This window comes from Pipistrellus hanaki (genome assembly GCF_964339955.1).
Source record: "Pipistrellus hanaki genome assembly, chromosome: X".
Taxonomy (NCBI): domain Eukaryota; kingdom Metazoa; phylum Chordata; class Mammalia; order Chiroptera; family Vespertilionidae; genus Pipistrellus; species Pipistrellus hanaki.
In genome coordinates this window covers 72,123,500-72,145,795 of record NC_140524.1, presented here as the reverse complement: position 1 = coordinate 72,145,795, position 22,296 = coordinate 72,123,500, and the positions used below count along the sequence as shown (strand labels likewise).

General features: G+C 39.0%; 1 protein-coding gene across 1 annotated transcript in view; it reads left to right on the top strand.

The window, feature by feature from the left end:
• The window catches only part of HDAC8 (histone deacetylase 8), a gene marked incomplete at its 3' end in the record, with an annotated part of 329,092 nt that extends 324,965 nt beyond the window's left edge, over positions 1-4,127 (top strand). The window contains 1 exon segment of the mRNA XM_084869700.1: positions 4,105-4,127. Coding sequence (XP_084725826.1) covers positions 4,105-4,127 — 23 coding nt within the window.
• Between the last annotated feature and the right edge of the window lie 18,169 nt (positions 4,128-22,296).

Genomic DNA, 22,296 nt, shown 5'->3' with positions numbered 1-22,296 from the left:
GTTATTTTGTATTATCCTACAATACATATATATGCACACATCTAAATACATTCTTGTTATAGTAATCCTATATAATAATACTATATAATAAAAGGGTAATATGCAAAAAAAAAGCCAATTTCAAAACTTGTATACTGTATGATTCCATTTATATTACATTCTTGAAATAACAAAATTATAGAGCTAGTTTGGTGAGGGGTTGGGGAGTACTATAACAAGATAGCATGAAAGAAATCTTTGTAGTGGAGGAATATTCTGAATCTCTTTCTGGTGGAGTGATGTGTACATGTGATAAAATTGCATAGAACTGTATACATCTACAAACACACAAATGAGTACATGTAGAACTGGTGAAATTTGTTAAGATCTGTTATTAGTGCCAATGTCAATTTTCTAGTTTTTATATTAAATAATAATTATGTAAGATTTTGCCACTTGGAAAAACTTGTACCTCTTGGTACTTTGCTTGCTTGCAGCAATCATTGTTCCTGCACAGGGGCGCAGGACTTGGAGACCCGGGGACCTCTCCAGTGCAGGACTGACTGGCAGCCATTGCTTTTGCTCCACCCTGGTGATTCCCACAGACCCCACCATACCCAATTTACGACCCCAGCCAATCTGTGCACATTGGCTTTTGCATATGAATGGCCTGTCCTTTCTCCACCTAAAACCTGTCAAACTGCAGCTGGGTCAAAAAGTCCCAGAGCTTTCAAAAGAAGGCCCAGGCCAGGAAGCAGCAGCTTGCCTCGCTTCACAGCTGGGCCTCTTCTGAGCACTTCCAAACCACATAAAAAGAGGATGAATCTGCAGGTGTCTCTGTAGCTCCTGCTGGGGATCCCCAAACAGTGGCTGACCTGCACCTCCTTGAAGATCCAAGAGCCAGTGAACCCAGTGGTCAGAGTGAGACCATACCAAATTACAACTCTTCACATCCATAAATGACACACTCAAGGGGCAGACTCAGTGAGCACCAGAGCCCTGCTGAAGCAAGTCATGCCCCATAAGGATGTCTCCTGCACAGCAGATCTTCCAGTGTAGACATAGCTGGTCATCACAGCCAATTGGCCTGTAAGTCAATTCCTTCCAGTGATACCAACAGCAATCAAGAGTTAACTAAAACAAGTTTGTGAAAACAGCCCACAAAGAGGTGCACCAAAAGTATCCACCTCAGGTGACTGGGGAGGCTGAGCCACTGGGCCCTATAGGACATCTACCACACAAGGCCACTTTATCAACTCAAGGAGACTTAGCAGCTACCCAGTACATAGAAACAAATACAGGGAAGCAGCTAAAATGAAGAGACAAAGAAACGAGTCACAAATGAAAGAAATGGATGAAAGCAAAATATAGAGTTCAAAACCACGGTTATAAGGTTACTCAAGAATCTTCTAGAAACCTCTGAGAAATTAAGTGAGACCCTCAAGGATATGAAAAAGGACCAATCAAGAAATTAAGCATACATTGACTAAAATAAAGAATAATATACAGAGATTCAACAGCAGACTAGAGAATCCCAAGAATCAAGTCAAAGATTTGAAATATGAAAAAGCAAAAGACACCCAATCAGAAGAACAAAAAGAAAAAATAATCCAAAAATATGAAGATAGTGTAAGGAGCTTCTGGGTCAACTTCAAGTGTACCAACATTCTTATTATGGGGGTGCCAGAAGAGAGAGAGCAAGGTATTGAAAACCTATTTGAAGAAATAATGACAGAAAACTTCCCCTACCTGGTGAAAGAAATAGACTTATAAGTCCAGGAAGTGCAGAAAACCCCAAACAAAAGGAATCCAAAGAGGACCACACCAAGACACATCATAATTAAAATGCCAAGGGCAAAAGACAATCTTAAAAGGAGCACCCATATGATTGTCAGCTGATTTCTCAACAGAAACTATGCAGGCCAGCCAAAACCGGTTTGGCTCAGCCTGTGGACTGAAGGGTCCCGGGTTTGATTCCTGTCAAGGGCATGTACCTTGGTTGCAGGTACATCCCCAGCTGCAAGAGGCAGCTGATCAATGACACTCTCTCTCATCAATGTTTCTAACTATCTCTCTCCCTTCATCTCTGTAAAAAATCAATAAAATCTATTTTTTTTTAAGAAACTATGCAGGCCAGAAGAGAGTGACAAGAAATATACAAAGTGATGAAAAGCTAGAACCTACAACCAAGATTACATAGCAAAGCTATCATTTATAATTGAATGTCAGATAAAGAGCTTCACAGACAAGAAAAAGCTAAAGGAATTCATCACCACCAAACCAATATTATATGAAATGCTGAAGGGTATTCTCTAAAAAGAGGAAGAAGAAGAAGAAGAAGAAGAAGAAGAAGAAGAAGAAGAAGAAGAAGAAGGAGGAGGAGGAGGAGGAGGAGGAGGAGGAGGAGGAGGAGGAGGAGGAGGAGGAGGGGGAAGAAGAAGAAGAAAAAGGTAAAGATAAAAAATTATGAACAACAAAGTGACAATAAATGCATATCTATCATGCTACCTGGTTTGGTTCAGTGGAAAGAGCATCAGCCTGTGGACTGAGAGGTTCCAGGTTTGATTCTCGTCAAAGGCTCATGCCTGGGTTGTGGGATCGGTCCCCAGTGTGAGGCATGCAGGAGGCAGCCAATCAATGATACTCTCTCATCATTGATGTTTCTATCTCTTCTTCTCCCTTCCTCTCTGAAATCAATAAAAATATATTTTAAAAAATACATATATATCAACAAGTAAATCTAAAAATCAAATGGATAAAAAAAAAAACTTTATGAACAGAACAGACTGGTGAATGTAATAGAATTGGGCATGGAAAGGGAGCAGACTGACAATTCTCAGGGATAAGAGACTGTGGGGGATACGGGAAAAGTTTGGACAAAGAGCTTACACCTATGGATGAGGGGGCAGTTGATTGATGTTTCTCATCAATGATTCTAACTCTATCCCTCTCCCTTCCTCTCTGTAAAAAAATCAATAAAAATATTTTTTAAATCACAGAAATGAACATAATAAAAAGTCAATTGTGTTGTATGTTAACTTAAAATTAAAACCAGAAAGGTAACGAGTGCTAATTTTTCTTTCTCTACTTACTTTCTTTCATTCATTCATCCATTTATGCAGTCATTTATTGAGCATTGTGTGAGGGACTATGCTATACTTTGGGAATCAACCAAAAGTAGGTCCCAGTGCCTTCTTCCTGTTTTAGAGGAGAAATGGTCAGTAGTGGTTGGAGCCCAGTGTACGACAAGGAAAACACTGCAAAAGGACCAAGTGAGCAAACTGTACATTCCTAGTAGTCACTTGTCCCTCAAAAACTCTTAGGTCTGAGGGCAGGGAAAAGCCCAAATTCATATCTCATAGATGTTCACAAGAGAAACTTTTTCTTATGTTCATTTCTGTGATTTAAAAAAATATTTTATTGATTTTTTTCTACAGAGAGGAAGGGAGAGGGATAGAGTTAGAATCATTGATGAGAAACATCAGTCAGCTGCCTACTGCATAGAAACTGTACATTCCTAGAGCCCAGTCCTATAAGATTTCAAGTAGTCACTTGTCCCTCAAAAACTCTTAGGTCTGAGGGCAGGAAAAAAGCCCAAATTCACAGATGTTCACTAGGAGGTTTGTGCTCTGCGAAACGGGAAAGAAAGGTTGGGAGTGGGGGAATATGTGATACAGTTAGTGAAGTGTTGCCTGAGAGAGAGAGAGAGAGAGAGAGAGAGAGAGAGAGAGAGAGAGAGAGAGAGAGAGAGAGTATGTGTGTGTCTTAAAACAATCACTTGTTAAGCTCATGACTCTGTAGACTGGCAATTGGGCTGGGCTCAGCTGGGCATTCTTCTGCTGGTTTTGGCTCGGTTCACCCAGCACTGCAGTCTGTTAGCTGTCAAAGGCCTCACTCACATGACTGATGGGTGAACTAGTGGTTTCTGGGGTAACTGGGCCATATGTCTCTTACCATCCAACAGACTAACCTGGACTTGCTGGTCCATATGTTGGGGTCTCTTTGTTCCCCCAAACAGCAAGAGAACAAGTGACAACATGCAAGTGCTTTTTAAAAACAGCTTTATTGAGGTGTAACTCACATATGTTACCGGAATTTGAATTTTGTTTTCTCTCCTGTTTTCAGGGAATCTGAAGCATGTGGTCTAGTTGACAAAAAGAGATCAGGTTTCCAGAGCCAAAGAGCAGCGCCTATAATGAAGACAGTGTGTTTATGCAAGCAGTGTGTGGAATTTGTGACTGCAGGGGAAATTTGGAAGAAATTACTTCCTGAAAATTTCCAAGGGGCACCAAGTGGCAGCTGGCCTCCTGGGGTGAGGCAGGCAGGCACCCCAGAGACTCAACTAGGCCTAGAGGAAGAGTGAGATTTCCAACATTTAAAATGTTTATTTAAAAAAAAAAACACAAATGCCATTTTTAATCTTTAAAATTATTTTTAAGAAAGTTGGGGAGAGGGGTATTTTTATTTTCTTAAAGGAGACAGATAAGAACCTGAAAGAAAGCATGGAGGTTTAGTTAGCAGTTTATCCATTAGGGGGGCTTAGAGATAGGGTTTGGGTCTCAGAACCATCCAGGTAGCACCCTGGTGAAGGGGAATGATAGTAAATTGGGAGGTGGGAAGTAGTCCACCTCTGTTGTTTTTAGGATTATTGACCTATTTTGTTTTTAATAAAATCTTTGAAAACCTATGTATTTGTCCCATTGTCCTCATTATAAAGCATGCCTGACAGCATATGCAGCTCTAAACATTTTCTCTCCCTGAAGTGTCAAGAATAACCCTGCTGCTTCCATGATCTACTCTGGTCCAGCTTAGGAAGCTGACTCTGAGTGTTGAATTCCACTAAAGAACTAGTGTATCCCCACTAAGTGCTGGGGACAGAAGACCAAGCTCTGTCCTATGCTAGGGTCCATCTAGGGCTCATGAGAATATAAACACTGCAACCATGGAGAGGGTCTTGCTGGCACCCAGGGAGGAGGGGTGAGGAAGGACAGGTGGTATGTCAAATCAAAGAAGGGCATTTTGATGAATAGAGAGTATAGTTCCCTGTGAAGTGCAGACAATCAGCACACTTGATGAATATGGGTTTCAGTTGTGATGTGTCAGTGTTACTGTAACCTCAGGGAGAAGGGAAGATGGCAAAATGAGGATGGGGTGAGAAAAATAGGAGAGAGAGAGAGAGAGGAGAGAGAGAGAGAGAGAGAGAGAGAGAGAGAGAGAGAGAGAGAGAGAGAGAGAGAGAGAGAGAGAGAGAGAGAGAGAGAGATGAGGAAGCCAAATGTCATGATTTTGTAATTTGGCTCCCCAAATATTTATGAAGCTCCTTCAACCACTCAGACTCAGATAAGAGAAGAGAACACAGCCCCATCCTGGCCCTCTAGGAACTCCAAACAAGGTGAAGGAGGAGAGAAAGAGCCAGATCCCAATCCCAATATGTTTCATACTCTGTTACCAGCCTGAACCCAGAGCTATGGGAGAACTGTAGAGAGAGCATCCAGAGAGGTTGAAAGAGGACCTCACCGCACGACAACATTAATTAGTTGTGTGGTTTTAAGCAAGTTAATTTACCTTTCTGGGTCTATTTTCTTGCCCATAATGTGAGACAAATAATTCTTGCACTTCGTGAGCTATTGTGAATGCCTAATAAATTAGCACACATGAGCTGGGCCTTGTAGGATGAGTTGTATTTCTCTAGCTCTCTGATGGGGTGGGGAGTTGGGGGAGGCATTCCACTGAAGGCAGTGAAAGAAGCCTGGAATGTGCCCCCACATGAGAATAGCCAAGCTTTTATTAAAGAGTATCGGGGAGCTTGGTCCAAAAGGGAACTGTGCTAGGAATACCAATCACTTCAAATGCCCACTATTTTAATTATATAATCTCGGCTTAAGGGCAGTTTGACTTATACCAAAAAGAAGGGGGGTTAGAAAATAGAAAAGTGGGTGGCCGCTGAATGGGGCAGTTGGGGATGTGAGAGTCCAAGGAAGTGGAATGGGAACTCTGAATTACCAGACTGTAAGAGACCAGCCACCAAGTTTTGTCATCTCAAAGGCTCCCCTGTGTCAATGCTTTGTCGGGAACCCATCCTCATGGTCATCACTCAATTCCTGAAAAGACCTGAGCCCTGAGGTGCAACCATCTGGTAAAGTGGTGAATAACTAGTGCTCCATTTTCCTTTTAATGGGAATGGGCCTGAGAACAAGGAGCCCTTTTCCTCTCGTTAGTCAATGCCACCTTCTCCTCATTACTGGGAGAATTTCAGAGAGCCCCAGCTCCAGGCCCAGTATTGGAGAGCAAGACCTCCCAGCAGCCAGACCGATTCCTAAGAGAGGACACCACCTTATTGGCCTTTAGGACTCCTTTTCATTAGATTCTTATTGAACAAAATATAGGTTAAAAATCCCATAGAACTAGAAATAATTTTAAATTTTTAAAAATTAAAATAGATATACTCAAAGGTGGGCATGACATTAATGAAGCAAGGAAGACAAATTAAGAGTTGCCCTGCTCAATTCTAAATTCATCAAATTGTACACTTGAAATATGTGCAGCTCTTGGTAGATCAATTATACTTCACTAAAGCTGAAAAAAAAGGAATTGCTCTGCTAAGAGATATCATAAGTACCTAGGAGAAAAAAAGACTGAAAGGGAATACAGCAAAATACTTACTGATTTGGCTTCTGTTAGAAAGAAAGGTGGAAGAATTGTTCCGTTTTTGTTCCTTCTACTTTTCAATACTTTCCAAAATTTCTCTAGTAAGCAAAGCCTAGTTTTTTAATGGGAAAAATAAATATTTCCTATTATAAAGTTACAGATCAAAGTGAATTCAAGACACCCACTGCAGAAGAAAAGTGTGTGTTCACACCCTGGGGCTGTTCTAACCACCCAGGTGTTTCTAAGCAGTCAAGCTGGATGGCTTCTGAGTTCCAAGTCACAGGGCCAGAAAGAGTTTTTTGATAAGGTGGTTAGAGGGAACCTGCCTTCCCTTCAGAAACAGCTGTCTTTGTCTCAGCTTGGACCAACCATAATAACCATAATAATAATGCAAAGCAAGCATTGGAATATGCCCCATTTTACAAATCGCGTTCATTTATACTATGTCACTACCCACCTGCTGGGTGGGTATCATCATCCCCACTTCATAGATTAGCAAATTGAGGCTACACACTATGAAGTAATTTGCCAAGTTTTAAGTAGCAGAGCCAGGAAGCAAACTCAGCTGGAACTTCAAGTTCTCTTACTTTTTCCACTACCCCACACCTAGTGCCTCAAAATATTTTTAAGCTGTGACTTTGGTGTAAACAACTTCCTATTGCTTCCAAAGTCCAAGCTAGACCAAGCCACATGCTGCTCCCAGGACCTCACCACACAACAACATTAATTACTTGTGTGTTTTTCAGCAAGTTATTTAACTTTTTTGGGTCTGTTTCCTCGCCCATAAAGTGAGGCAAACAATTATTGCACTTTGTGAATGCCTAATAAATTAGCACAGATGGAAGGACTTTGAAAAGAGTCTAAAGTAGTGTGTGCATGAGGTGCTACCATGAAAATGGGCCTGGAAAGGCTGACTTCTGAGTAAAGCCCAAAGCTCCCAGGAGACCCCTAGCATCCATTATCTCCAAGGCCCTCATGGGAGCCAGAGACCAAAAGTGGGAGTGAAGTTTAGGCTGTGTCTTTAGGCAACTCAAAGATTAATAAAATAACAACTTGAAATATATATACTGATATATAATATATAATATATACTGATACACACACACACACACATCTTTGGAGAGGGAATACAAAGAAACTGGGGCACCTCAGTTGCCTCCAGGCAGGGTAACCAGGTGGCATGTGGCAGGAGTGTAAGGGAGATTTGCACTATGTTCCTTTTTGTACTTTTTTATTTTTGAACCATGTGAATATATTACCTATCCCAAAATAAATAAATAAATAAATTTTTAAAGCCAACGGAAAAATCTCAAGCCAGTTCCCCTTTGGGGGAATGGATCTGCCTCTACTGCATTCATTGTGAGTTGTCACAGAGAGAGCAGTATATTTCCAATTCTATATTTAAAAGACTCTTTCTAAGGCTGAAAGACTTCTTTATAAGAAAATCAAATATTGTCATTCAACAAAAAAAGAAGAAAGAGGAAGAAGAGGAGGACAGAGAGGAGGAAGAGAAGAAAGGAAAGTAAACTAGTGTTCTAGACCAAGCAGGTTTTGACATCTCTAAACTCCTACACAGAAATTTTCAACAGCTCCTCCTCTCCTGCCTTTGCTAAAAACAAGTCCTCAAACCTCCTGCTCAGTACTGGGCTCCAAGCTGACCAGCAGAGTCTTGGCATGCATGCAGCATAGGCACTTTGGCATCAGACTGTCTGGGTTCAAATCCCCTTCCTGTCACTGACTAGCTATGTGACTTTGGCCAAGTAACTCACTCTCTCTGAGCTTTAGTCTCATCTATCAAATGGGGATAATACCTGTACCTATCTCATGGAATAGTTTCAAGGGTCAAAAAGATAATGAAGGAAGGCACATATTAGATATCAGTATTACACACTGTTGCTGGGGCAAATGTGAACCCAGTATGGACAGGCTTCAGGAACTAGAGAACTGGTATGCAAATTCGTGTGACAGTGCATATGTACATTTTTTCTGGGCCAGAGCTATTATCAGATTCTCAACACTCAAAGGGGCTTTCACAATCCTCAAAAGGATGAGATCTACAAATGTAGAGGTAAAAACCGACATAAATGGAGCCTGCTAAGACAAGGGCTAAGACTTCAGAGTCTCTGTACATACAATTCCTTCTGCCTGAAATGCCCAGATCTTCCTCAGATTGGCTCCTTTTCATTCAGTTCTCAGCTGCAGTATCATTATCTCAGTAAAACACCCTGGCCACCCCACCTAAAAGTAGCTATCCTGCCCTCTCAATTCCAAATATCACTTATTTATATGCCATTTATCATTGTTATCCATGCTTATTGATTCCTACACACACACACACACACACACACACACACACACACACACACACACACACTGGGAGTGTAGGAGCTTTGGCAGTGGGATGGATTGCTGTATCTGGTGTACCAGTGCTTGCCTGGTATGGTACCTGGCACCTATAATTTTTTTTATTGTTTAAAGTATTATAAATAGTAGTACATATGTCTCCTTTTTTCCCTGATTGACCTTCCCCCAGCCTCCACTACCCTCCCGCACATGTCCTTCCCCACTCCCCCGTGTCTTGCATCCATTGGTTATGCTTAAATGCATGCATACAAGTCCTTCAATTGATCTCTTACCTCCCCCAAAAACCTCCTCAGCCTTCCTGCTGTAATTTGACAGTCTGTTCAGTGCTTTACTGCCTCTGTATCTATCTTTTTGTTCATCAGGTTATAATGTTCTGTATTATCCATAAATGAGATCATGTGGTATTTTTCTTTCATTGACAGGCTTATTTCACTCAGCATAATGTTCTCCAATTCCATCCATGCTGCTGCAAATGGTAAGAATTCCTACTTTTTTACAGCAGCATAGTATTTCATTGTGTAGATATACCATAGTTTTCTAATCTACTCATCTGCTGATGGACATTTAGGCTGTTTACAATATAAGCTATTGTAAATTGTGCTGCTATGAACACAGGGGTGCATATATCCTTTCTGATTGGTGTTTCTGTTTTCTTAGGCTATACTCCTAGAAGTGGTATTACTGGGTCAAATGGTAGTACCAGTTTTAAATTTTTGAGGAAAAACCATACTGTTTTCCACAATGGCAGCACCAGTCTGCATCACATCTACAGTGAAGGATCTCTGCATCCTCTCCAGCACTAGTCCTTTGTTGATTTGTTAATGATAGCCATTCTGACAGCTGTAAGGTAGTACTTCATTGTCATTTTGATTTGCATCTCTCAGATGATTACTGACTTTGAGCATTTTTTCATATGTCTCTTGGCTTTCTGAATGTCCTCTTTCAAAACATGTCTATTTAGATCCTTTGCCCATTTTTTAATTGGATTGTTTATCTTCCTTTTGTTAAGTTGTATGAGTTCCCTGTAAATGTTGGAGATTAAACCCTTATCAGAGATAACATTTGCAAATGTGTTCTCCCATGCAGTGGGCTTTCTTGATGTTTTCTTGATGTTTTCTTTTGCTGTGCAGGAGCTTTTTATTTTGATGTAGTCCTATTTGTTCATTTTCTCCTAAGTCTCAATTGCCCTAGATTCTGTGTCTGTAAAGATATTTCTATGCTATATGTCTACAATTTTGCTCCCTCTGAAGTTTTGTAGGATTTTTATGGTTTCTCATCCTACATTCAAATTCTTTAGCCATTTTGAGTTTGTTTTTGTGTAAGTTGGTGATCTAGTTTCATTTCTTTGCATGTATATGACCAAATTTCCCAGCACCATTTATTAAAGAGACTATTTTGACTCCATTGTATGCTCTTGCCTCCCTTGTTAAATATTAATTGAGTGTAATGGTTTGGGTCAATTCCTGGGTTCTTTATTCTGCTCCATTGGTCTATAGGTCTGTTCTTGTGCTACTATCAGACAGTTTTGAGAACCATTGCTTGGTAATATAGCTTGATGTCTGGTATTGTGATCCCTCCAACTTTGTTCTTCTTTCTCAGGATTGCTGTGGCTATTAGGGGTCTTTTTTATTCCAGATGAATTTTTGGAGAGATGGTTCTAGATCCTTGAAATATGCCATTGGTATTATAATAGGTATTGCATTGAATATTAGCAGATTTTGGGTCCCCTACTGACCTTGACTAAGCTTTGGACCTTTAGAATTCAGAGAGGTTTTTTGTTTTTGTTTTTTAATGTGTGCAAAATGAGGCAGTTAAATTAAGTAACAAAATTCTATAGTAATAAAGTTCTGTGACTAAAATAAATAAACAAATAAATAAATAATAAATAAAATAGTAAATGCGATTTTTTTATTTCTCTTTATGTGAGTTCATTATTGGTGTACTAAAAAGGCCATAGATTTCTCGGTGTTAATTTTGTATCCTGCTACATTGCCAAATTCATTTATTAGCTCTAGTAGTTTTTGATGGAGTCTTTAGGGTTTTCTATATAGAGTATCATGTCATCTGTGAATAAAGACAATTTTACTTCTTCTTTTCCAATATGGATGCCTTTTATTTCTTCTTGTCTGATCTCAATGGCTAGTACTTCTAGTACTATGTAGAACAGGAGTGGTGAAAGTGGGCATACTTGTCTTGTTCCTGTTCTTGGGGGAAATTAGTTTAGCTTTTGACCATTGAGTATGATGTTGGCTGTAGGATTGTCATACAAGGCTTTTATTATATTGAGGTATGATCGCTCTATTCCCCCTTTGCTGAGAGTTTTCATCAAGAAAGGGTTTTAGATTTTGTCAAATGCTTTTTCTGCATCAATTGATATGATTATATGATTTTTGACTCTCTTTGTGTGATGTATCACATTTATTGGTTTGCAGATATTGTAACATCCTTGCATCCCTGGAATAAATCCCACTTGGTCATGGTATATAATCTTTCTAATGTATTGCTGAATCAGATTTGCAAGAATTTTGTTGATGATCTTAGCATCTATATATGTTCTTCAAGGATATTGGCCTGAACATAGATGCCAAAATTCTCAACAAAATTCTAACAAATCGACTCCAGCAGAACATCAGAAAGATCATACACCATGACCAAGTAGGATTTATCCCAGGAATGCAAGGATGGTACAATATCCGCAAATCAATAAACGTGATACATCACATAAACAAAGTGAGAGATAAAAATCACATAGTCATATCAATTGATGAAGAAAAAGCATTTGACAAAATCCAACACCCTTTCCTGATAAAAACTCACAAAAAGGTAGGAATTGAAGGATCATACCTCAACATAATGAAAGCTATATATGATAAACCCACAGAAAACATCATACTCAATGGGAAAAAACTAAAACCATTCCCTCTAAGAACAGGAACAAGACCGGAATGCCCACTCTCACCACTCCTGTTTGACATAGTACTGGAAGTACTACCCATTGCAATTAGACAAGAAGAAGAAATAAAAGGCATCCAAGTTGGAAAAGAAGAAGTAAAATTGTCCTTATTTGCAGATGACATGATATTGTACATAAAAAGCCCAAAAAACTCCATCAAATATATAATAGACTTAATAAATGAATTCGGCAATGTAGCAGGATACAAAATTAATGCCCAAGAAATCTATGACTTTTCTATACAGCAATAGTGAACTTACAGAAACAGAGACTAAAAAGGCAATCCCATTTACCATTACACCAAAAAAAATTATGATACCTAGGAATAAACTTACCTAAGGAGGTAAAAAACCTCTATGCAGAAAACTACACAACACTGAAAAAAGAGATAGAGGAAGATGTAAACAAATGGAAGAACATACCATGTTCATTGATTGATAGAATCAATATCATCAAAATGTCCATACTTCCCAAAGCAATTTATAGGTTCAATGCACTCCCCATTAAAATACCAATGGCATATTTCACTGACCTAGAAAGAACTCTCCAAAAATTAATCTGGAACAATAAAAGACCGCGAATGGCCACAGAAATCCTGAGAAAGAAGAATAAAGTAGGATGGATCTCAATACCAGATTTCAAGCTGTATTACAAAGCCACTGTTCTCAAAACAGCCTGGTAGTGGCACAAGAACTGGCATATAGATCAATGGAATAGAATAGAGAACCCAGATATCAACTGAAGTCACTATGCTCAATTAATATTTGATAAAGGAGGCATGAACTTACAATGGAGTCAAGACAGTCTCTTCAATAAATGGTGTTGGGAAAATTGGACAGATACATGCAAAAGAATTAAACTAGATCACCAACTTACACCATACACAAAAATAAACTCAAAGTGGATACAGGACTTAAACATAAGACGGGTAACCATAAAAATAATAGAGTCATCCACAGGCAGCAAAATCTCAGACATATGCCTAAAGAACATCTTCACTGATACTACCCCTAGGGCAATGGAAGCTAAAGAGAAAATAAACAAATGGGACTACATCAAAATAAAAATCTTTTTTACAGCAAAAGAAACCATCAACAAAACAACAAGAAAGCCCACTGTATGGGAGAACATATTTGACAATGTTATCACTGATAAAGGTTTAATCTTCAACATCTACAGAGAGCTTAGACAACTTAATGAAAAAAAGATAAATGATCCAATTAAAAGATGGGCAATGGACCTAAATAGAATCTTTTCAAAAGAAGACAGAAAGAAGGCCAAGAGACACATGAAAACATGCTCAAAGTTACTAATTTTCTGAGAGATGCAAATCAAAATGACAATGCGGTACCATCTCACACCTGTCAGAATGGCTATCATCAACAAATCAAGAAACGACAAGTGCTAGCAAGGATGCGGAGAAAAAGGAACCCTCAGATTGCAGACTGATGCAGCTACTGTGGAGAACAGTATGGAGTTTCTTCAAAAAACTGAAAATGGAACTCCCATTTAACCCAGTAATCTCAATCCTAGAAATGTATCCTAAGAAACTGGAAACACCAATCAAAAAGGATATATGCACCCCTATGTTCATAGCAGCACAATTTGCAATAGCTAAGATTTGGAAATAGCCTAGAGGCCATAAGCAGATGACTGGATCAGAAAACTGTGGTACATCCACACAATGGAATACTATGCTAACATAAAAAAGAAATTCTTATGATTTGCAACAACCTGGATGGAATTGGAGAACATTATGCTAAGTGAAATAAGCCAGTTAATGGGGGGGGGGAGGAATACCTCATAATCTCATTCATTTATGAATAATAAAGAAAATTATAACCTGTTGGAGAAAAAGATAGATTCAGAGACAGTAAAGCATCAAAGAGAATGTCAAATAACATTGGGAAGTTTAGGGAGAGGTGGGGGAGACAAGAGATCAACTGAAAGACTTATGTGCATGCATATAGTCATAACCAATGTATGAAAAACTCTGCAGGACGAAGGCATGTATGGGAATGGAGTGGGGGGGGCAATGATAAGATATTTATACATATAATACCCTAATTAAAAATGAAAAATATAAAATAAATAAATAAATAATGAAAAATACAAATATAAGTATAAATATAAAAACATCCTAGAGACTAATGACAATAATAACACAACATTGCAAATCCTATGGGACACAATGAGAACAGTCCAGAGAGGATAGTTTATAGCTCTACAGGCCTACCTCAAGAAACAAGAAAAAATGGTATTAAATCGGAGGTCAGTCCCTCCCAGTGATACCAACAGCAATCAAGACTTAACTACAACAAGGCTGTATACACAGTCCACAAAAGGGGGCACCAAGAGTGTTCACCTCAGGTAACTGGGAGACTGACCCACTGAACCATATATGACGCCTTAGCAGACAAAGCCATCCTACCAACTCAGGGAAGCAGCAAAAATGCCAAGAAAAGAAAACAGAACACAAACGAAAGAAATGGAGGACAAAAAAACGACTGGATATAGAGTTCAAAACCACGCTTATAAGGTTTTTCAAGAATCTCCTAGAAAATGCCAATAAAATAAATGAGATCTATGAGGATAATTAAAATGCCGGGGAGAATCCAAGATGGCTGCTCAGGTAGACACCTAGCCGCAGCTGCACACAACAATTTCAATAAAATACAACTAAAATATAAAATGGACATTACCCAGAACTACAGGAAAGTCGACTGACTGGAAATTCTACAACAAGAAGCAAGGAGAAAACCAGAAGGAAGTGCGGAGGAGCTGTAAAAGCCTAAGGTATGGAGACACGCCGCGGACGGAACCGGAGAGGAGGGAGGCTGAGTGTCTGGCTGGCATTCCCTAACGGGAAGGAGATAAAAACTCCATCTGTGCTGGGCCCCAGTTCCGACTGCTCTGAACCCCAGTTCTAGGCCAGACCCTGGGGACCCAGGCTCACACAGAGGGAGCTGGGCTGCGAGGCGGAACTCCGGGGGAGCGGTGAGAGGAGGTCCCAGAGGCGCGCACATTGTGCGCAGAGAAGGGACGGTTGGCTGTGCAGCGGGATTGCCCCGGTGGGAAGGAGACTGGGGCTCCAGAATGCTCTGAACGCCACATCCAACTCCACTTCCAACTGAACTGAACCCCAATACCGGGCTCATTGGGGGAAAGCCTAGACTGTTTGGTAGCAGGCGAAAATCAAGGGCAAGGATTTCTCTCAGAGGCCCTTGCAAGGAGTACTGAAGGACCCTGAGACCCAGGAGCCGCATAGGGCGGGGCTGACTGAAGCCAAGGCTGTAGGTTCCACCCTGAAACCCGATCCCATCTGTAGCTGCGAAATGAGACAACAAAATAGATCACAAACGAAAGAAATGGAGGACAAAAAGCGACTGGATATAGAGTTCAAATCTACGCTTATAAAGTTTTTCAAGAATTTCCTAGAAAAGATCTATAAGACCTATGAGGATATGAAAAGAGATCAACTAGAATTAATATAGAATTCAACAAGAAATGATAAGGGATCAACAAGAAATGATAAGGGATCAACAAGAAATGATAAGGGATCTACAAGAAATGATAAGGGATCTACAAGAAATAAAGAATACATTCTCTGAAATAAAAAATATTATACAGAGTCCTAAAAACAGAATAGAAGATCGCAAGAATCAAATCAAAGATTTGGAACATAAAGAGCCAGAAGACACTCCTCCACAGAAGCTAGAAGGCAAGAGAATCCAGAAAATTGAAGATAATGTAAGAAACCTCTGGGACAACTTCAAGCGAACCAACATCAGAATTATGGGGGTCCCAGAAGATGAGAGAGAGCAAGATATCAAAAACATACTGAAAGGAATAATGACAGAAAACTTCCCCCACCTGGTGAAAGAATTAGAATTACAAGTTCAGGAAGCGCACAGAACTCCAAACAAAAGGAATCCAAAGAGGACCACACCAAGACAAATCATAATTAAAATTCCAAGAGCAAAAGACAAAGAGAGAATATTAAAAGCAGCAAGAGCAAAGAAGGTAGTTACCTATAAAGGAGCACCTATACGATTGTCAGCTGATTTCTCAACAGAAACCATGCAGGCCAGACGGGAATGGCAAGAAATATTCAAGGTGATGAATAGTAAGAACCTACAGCCAAAGATAATCTATCCAGCAAAGCTATCACTCAGAATCGAAGGTCAGATAAAGAGCTTCACTAATAAAAAAAAGCTAAAGGAGTTCATCACCACCAAACCAGAATTATATGAATTGCTGAAGGGGGTTCTTTCAGAAGAGAAAGTAAATAAAGATAAAAATTATGAACAACAAATACGTAACTATCAACAAGTGAATCTAAAAACCAAGGAAATTTTTTAGAAATCTGATGAACAATGTTAACTGTTGAATATAATAGAATCAGATGTATGGAAAGGGAGTGAACTGACGATTCTTGGGGAAAAGGGGAGAGGGGGATGTGGGAAGAGACTGAACATAATCTGTGCACCTATGGATGAGGACAATGGGGAGTGGGGAAGGGGTGGAGGGTGGGGTGGGAACCTGGTGAAGGAGAGCAATGGTGGGGGCGGGGGAAGGAACATTTGTAATAATATGAACAATAAAAAATTATTAAAAAAAAAAGAATACAGGCACAAAAAAAAAATGCCAAGAGCAAAAGACAAAGAGAGAATATTAAAAGCAGCAAGAAAAAAGCAGGTAGTTATCTACAAAGGAGCACCCATATGATTATCAGCTGATTTCTCAACAGAAACCATGCAGGCCAGATGGGAATGGCAAGAAATATTCAAGGTGATGAATAGCAAGGACCTACAGCCAAAAATACTCTACCCAGCAAAGCTATCACTCAGAATTGAAGGCTAGATAAAGAGCTTCACAAATAAAAAATAAAATAAAATAAAAAGCTAAAGGAATTCATCACCGCCAAACCAGAAGTATATGAATTGCTGAAGGGGGTTCTTTAGGAAGAGGAAGAAAATAAATATAAAAATTATGAACAACAAATACTTAACTATCAACAAGTGAATCTAAAAACCAAGAGAATTAAAAAAATCTGATAAACAATATTAACTGGTGAATATAATAGTATCAGAGGTATGGAAGGGGAGTGAACTGACGATTCAAGGGGAAAGAGGGGGGGTGGGGGAGCAGGAAGAGACTGAACATAAACTGTGCACCTATGGATGAGGACAATGGGGGCTGGGGAAAGGGCATAGGGTGGGGTGGGAACATGGTGGAGGGGAGCAATAGAGGGTCGGAAAATGAGGAACATTTGTAATAATATGAACAATAAAGATTTATTTATTTTTTTTTAAAAAAAGAGCTAGTTCTTTGAAAGTATAAACAAGATTGATGAACCTCTAGCTAGACTCACCAAGATGCAAAGCGAGAGGACCCAAATAAACAAAATCAGAAATGAAAGAGGTGAAATAACAATAGATCCTACTGAAATACAAAACATTGTTTAAAAAAAATACTATGAACAAGTCAATTCTAACAAACTAGACAAGCTGGAGAAAATGGACACATTACTAGAAAAATACAACCTTCCTAAACTTACTCAGGAAGATTCAAAAATCTCAGTAGGCTGATAACTATGGAATAAATGAAGCAGTCATCAAAAAGCTTCCAGCAAACAAATGCCCGGGGCCAGACAACGTCATCGGGGAATTTTACCAAAAATTCAAGGAAGAACTAAACCTATCCTCCTCAGACTATTCCAAAAAATTCAAGAGGAAAGAATACTTCCAAGCTCATCCTAAGAAACCAGCATCACCCTAAAACCAAAACCAGATAAAGACAAAACAATGAAAGAGAATTACAGGCCAATATCCCTCATGAACATAGATGCCAAAATCCTCAACAAAATTTTAGCAAATCAGATCCATCAGTACATCAGAAAGATCATACACCATGACCACGTAGGATTTATTCAAGGGATGCAATGATGGTACAATATTCGCAAATCAATAAATGTGATACACCACATAAACAATTTGAGAGATAAAGTCATATAGTCATATCAATTGATGAAGAAAAAAGCATTTGATAAAATCCAACACCCTTTCTTGAGAAAAACTCTCAGCAAAGTGGGAATAGAAGGATCATACCCAAACATAATAAAAGGCATATATGACAAACACATAGCCAACAGCATACTAAATGGGCAAAAACTAAAACCATTTCACTTAAGAAATGGAACAAAACAGGGATGCCCACTCTCACCCACTTCTGTTCAACATAGTGGTAGAAGTACTAGCCATTGCAATCAGACAAGAAGAAGAAATAAAAGGCATCCAAATTGGAAAAGAAGAAGTAAAACTGTCTTTATTCGCAGATGACATGATACTGTATATATTGTAGAAAACCCTAAAGACTCCATCAAAAAATTATTAGACTTAATAAATGATTTTTCATTGTAGCAGTATACAAAATTAAAGCCAAGAAATCTATGGCATTTCTATACACCAATAGTAAACTTACAAAAAGAGAGACTAAAAAAGCAATCGCATTTACCATCCCACCAAAAAAAAATTGAGATACCTAGAAATAAACTTAACTAAGGAAGTAAATGTCCCATACATGGAAAACTACACGACACTGGGGGAAAAAAAGATAGAGGAAGACATAAACAGATAGAAGAACATAACATGTTCATGGATTAGTAGAATCAACATAATCAAAATATCCATACTACACAAATCAATCTATAAATTCAATGCACTTCCCATTGACATACCAATGGTATATTTCACTGACCTAGAATGAACTCTTCAAATATTCATCTGAAATTTAAAAAAAAGGCCCTGAATAGCTGCAGCAATCCTGAGAAAGAAGAACAAAGTAGGTAAGATCTCAATACCAGATTTCAAGCTGTATTACAAAGCCACCGTTCTTAAAACAGCCTGTTACTGACAAAAGAACAGACACATAGATCAATGGAATAGAATAGAGAACCCAGAAATAGACTCAAACCACTATGCCCAATTAATATTTGACAAAGAAGGCATGAACATACAATGGAGTCAAGACAGTCTCTTCAACAAATGGTGTTGTGAAAATTGGAGAGATACATGCAAAAAAAGAAAACTAGATCACCAACTTTCACCATACACAAAAATAAACTCAAAATGGATAAAGGACTTAAAATAAGATTGGGAACCATAGAAATACTAGAGGAATCCACAGGCAACAAAATCTCAGACATATGCTGAAAAAAAATTCTTCACTGATACTGCTCCTAGGGCAATGGAAGCTAAAGAGAAAATAAACAAATGGGACTACATCAAAATCAAAAGTTTTTGCACAGAAAAGGAAACCATTAATAAAACAACAAGAAAATGCACTGCATGGGAGAACATATTTGCCAATGATATCAACAATTACAGTTTAATCCCCAACATTTACAGAGAACCCATACCACTTAACAAAAAGAAGATAAACAACACAATCAAAAAATGGGCAATGGATCTAAATAGACACTTTTCAAAAGAAGACAGAATGAAGGCCAAGACATATAAAAACCTGTTCAAAGTCACTAATCATCAGAGAGATGCAAATCAAAACAACAACCTGGTACCATCTTACACCTGTCAGAATGGATATCATCAACAAATCAACAAACAACAAGTTTTGGCGAGGATGTGGAGAAAAAGGAACTGTTTTACACTGCTGGTGGGAATGCAGACTTGTGCAGCCACTGTGGAAAACAGTATGGAGTTTCCTCAAAAAACTAAAAATGGAACTCCCATTTGACCCAGTGGTCCCCCTTCTAGGAATATATATTAAGAAACTTGAAACACCAATCAGAAAAGAAATATGCACCCCCTATGTTCATAGCAGCACAATTTATCATAGCTAAGATTTGGAAACAGCCCATCAGTAGATGAGTAGATTAAAAAGCTGTTGTACATCTACACAATGGAATACTATGCTGCCGTAAAAAAAGAATTCCTACCATTTGCAACAACATGGATGGAGATGGAGAGCACTATGCTAAGTGAAATAAGCCAGGCAGAGAAAGATAAACATCACATGATCTCACTCATTTGTGGAATTTAATAAACGGCATAGACTGGTGAACAAGAACAAATCCAGAGACTGAGAAACGTCAATCAACACCTCAAACCTCAGGGAAGGAAGGGGTCGGTGGGAGAAAGATGGAGAGATCAACAAGGGGACTTGTATACATGCAATAAGCATAATCAATGGACACAGACAATGGGGGGAGCACAAATTGGGGATGGGGGAAATGGGGGAATAAGGATACATATAAAAATTAAAATAATAATAATAATAATAATAATAATAATAATAATAATAAATTTAAAAAATAAATAAGAAATTGTGAAGTAACCAGAAACCCAAGGATGCCTGAGAACATCTTTCTTGCCATGCTAGCAGTCATCAGCTGTACAGTGATATTACCTGGGGCAAATGGAGAAGTATTTTGAACATGTGTTCCTGACCCTTCATAGGTAAGAGCCTTATGTGGGCTGATTCCCCGCCTAATGTAGTCACCAATAATACCAAACACCTTGGTCATCCAGAAGGACCATGGGTGGAGCAAGAAAGGATAATTACACAAGGGTCTCCAACCAGCTTCCCTTTTGTATGACACAAAATCAAACCATTGCTCCTTTGTATGTAAAATTAGAGAGGTTTTTGGCTTGTGTAAACACCAAAGGAAGGGATTACCACTACTTGCTTTGAGAGAGGTGTAGAAAATGTAATTGAGACCTTGTCTATACAAAAAAAAATTGGCAGCCAGTTTAAATTGGAATTGCCATGGCCTAGAGCAAAGAATATCCTTAAATGTCATTATAATTTTTTCTAGATTTGTGTTACCCCCATTACCTATAATACTACCTCACACCATTGGATGTCAATAAAAAATCATCTTTTGGTGCCTGGAGACAAATGTAACATATCTCTAGATATTTTAGAATTACAACAGCATAATGTACAATTATCCCAAACAAACTTACAAACTAATTCTTTGAATATGTGGCAGCAATTTAAAAAGGACATGAAAGGATTTAATCCTTTCCACTGGGTAGAGGGCCCCCTGGGAATGCATTTGAGCATTCTATATTGTCCCCTCTTGCCCTTTTGGCCAAGAGGGACCCTCTTCTCACAATCCAATTGTCCACAGCTGTTGCCTGAGCTTTCTGTTCATGCTGAGGGTGAAGCCTGGTGATAGCTGGTACCATGGATCTGTCTCTCGCCCAGTGGGGTGAGCTGGGCCCTCTCTGGAAAAGAAACCTGGATTTCACAAGTTATGTAATCAGTGCTAGGGCCCCGCCAGCAGGAGAGGGGACCCCAAGGCAGGTGCTGGGTGTGGAGGCCACAGATGTGTAGGTTACCAAGGAGACAGAACATCACCCCGCTTGGCCCCAGAGGATGTCTGGTTAGCCAGAGAAGGGTAAGATTCCTCAGGGAAAGAACAACCTAAGACAGGCACAGTCACAGAGGGGCCATAAGGAGAGAACTTGGGGGTCAACAGAGCTGGGGCATAAACCATCACCCCCCAACTTTGCAGGGGCCTGAACCTTCACCCACTCTGAGGGAGGTCTCCTGCCCCCATGACTGCTTCACTTCCCATGCCCAGCTCAACTCAGGACCCAAGTAACAGACAGAGACTTGGCCAACAGCAGCTGACCTCTCAGTGCAACAAGACTTGTTTGAGTTGTCTTGTACCCATGATGTGTGGAACTGGGGTTTTTGATATCCTAACCCAGGCTACCAATAGGAATGATCAGAGTTTACTCAAGAAGGCAAATAATCCTTTCCACTAATATTTACAGGGTAAAATAAGATTGTTGTTAGAATATTAAATTAAAAAGTAAAATTGTAGTCAAGTTTTCAGGCTAATTTAAATTGGCTAATTTAAGTAAGTGAATATTCTATAAAAATCAAGTGTACTTGGGGGGGCGGGGAAGCTGTTCTTAAAATGTTAACTAAAAATTTTATTGGTAGTTCATCTCATGGTAAAATTGCAAAATATGTAATGAACCTAAAGCAGTCATATTTTAGTGCAAAAAAATTAAAATTTGAAAGCTATCAAGATTACATTATAAAATTTCCAAAAGCTTCCTAATATTTAAATCAAAAATGGGAGGATAGTAGAAGAATATCATGTAAGGAAAAATATCCTGTAAGTAAATTACATCTAGAAAATTTTTACTTTAGAAAATTAACTTTCATTTGTAATGCTAACAGCAAGACACCCATGTAAAACATACATGGTGCCAAAACAAGCCAAAGAAAAATTGTTTGGGCAAAAATGAAAATGGATTGCAAGTCAAATTTATAGAAAAGATTCCTTTATTAACTTTTGGTTGAGAATATGT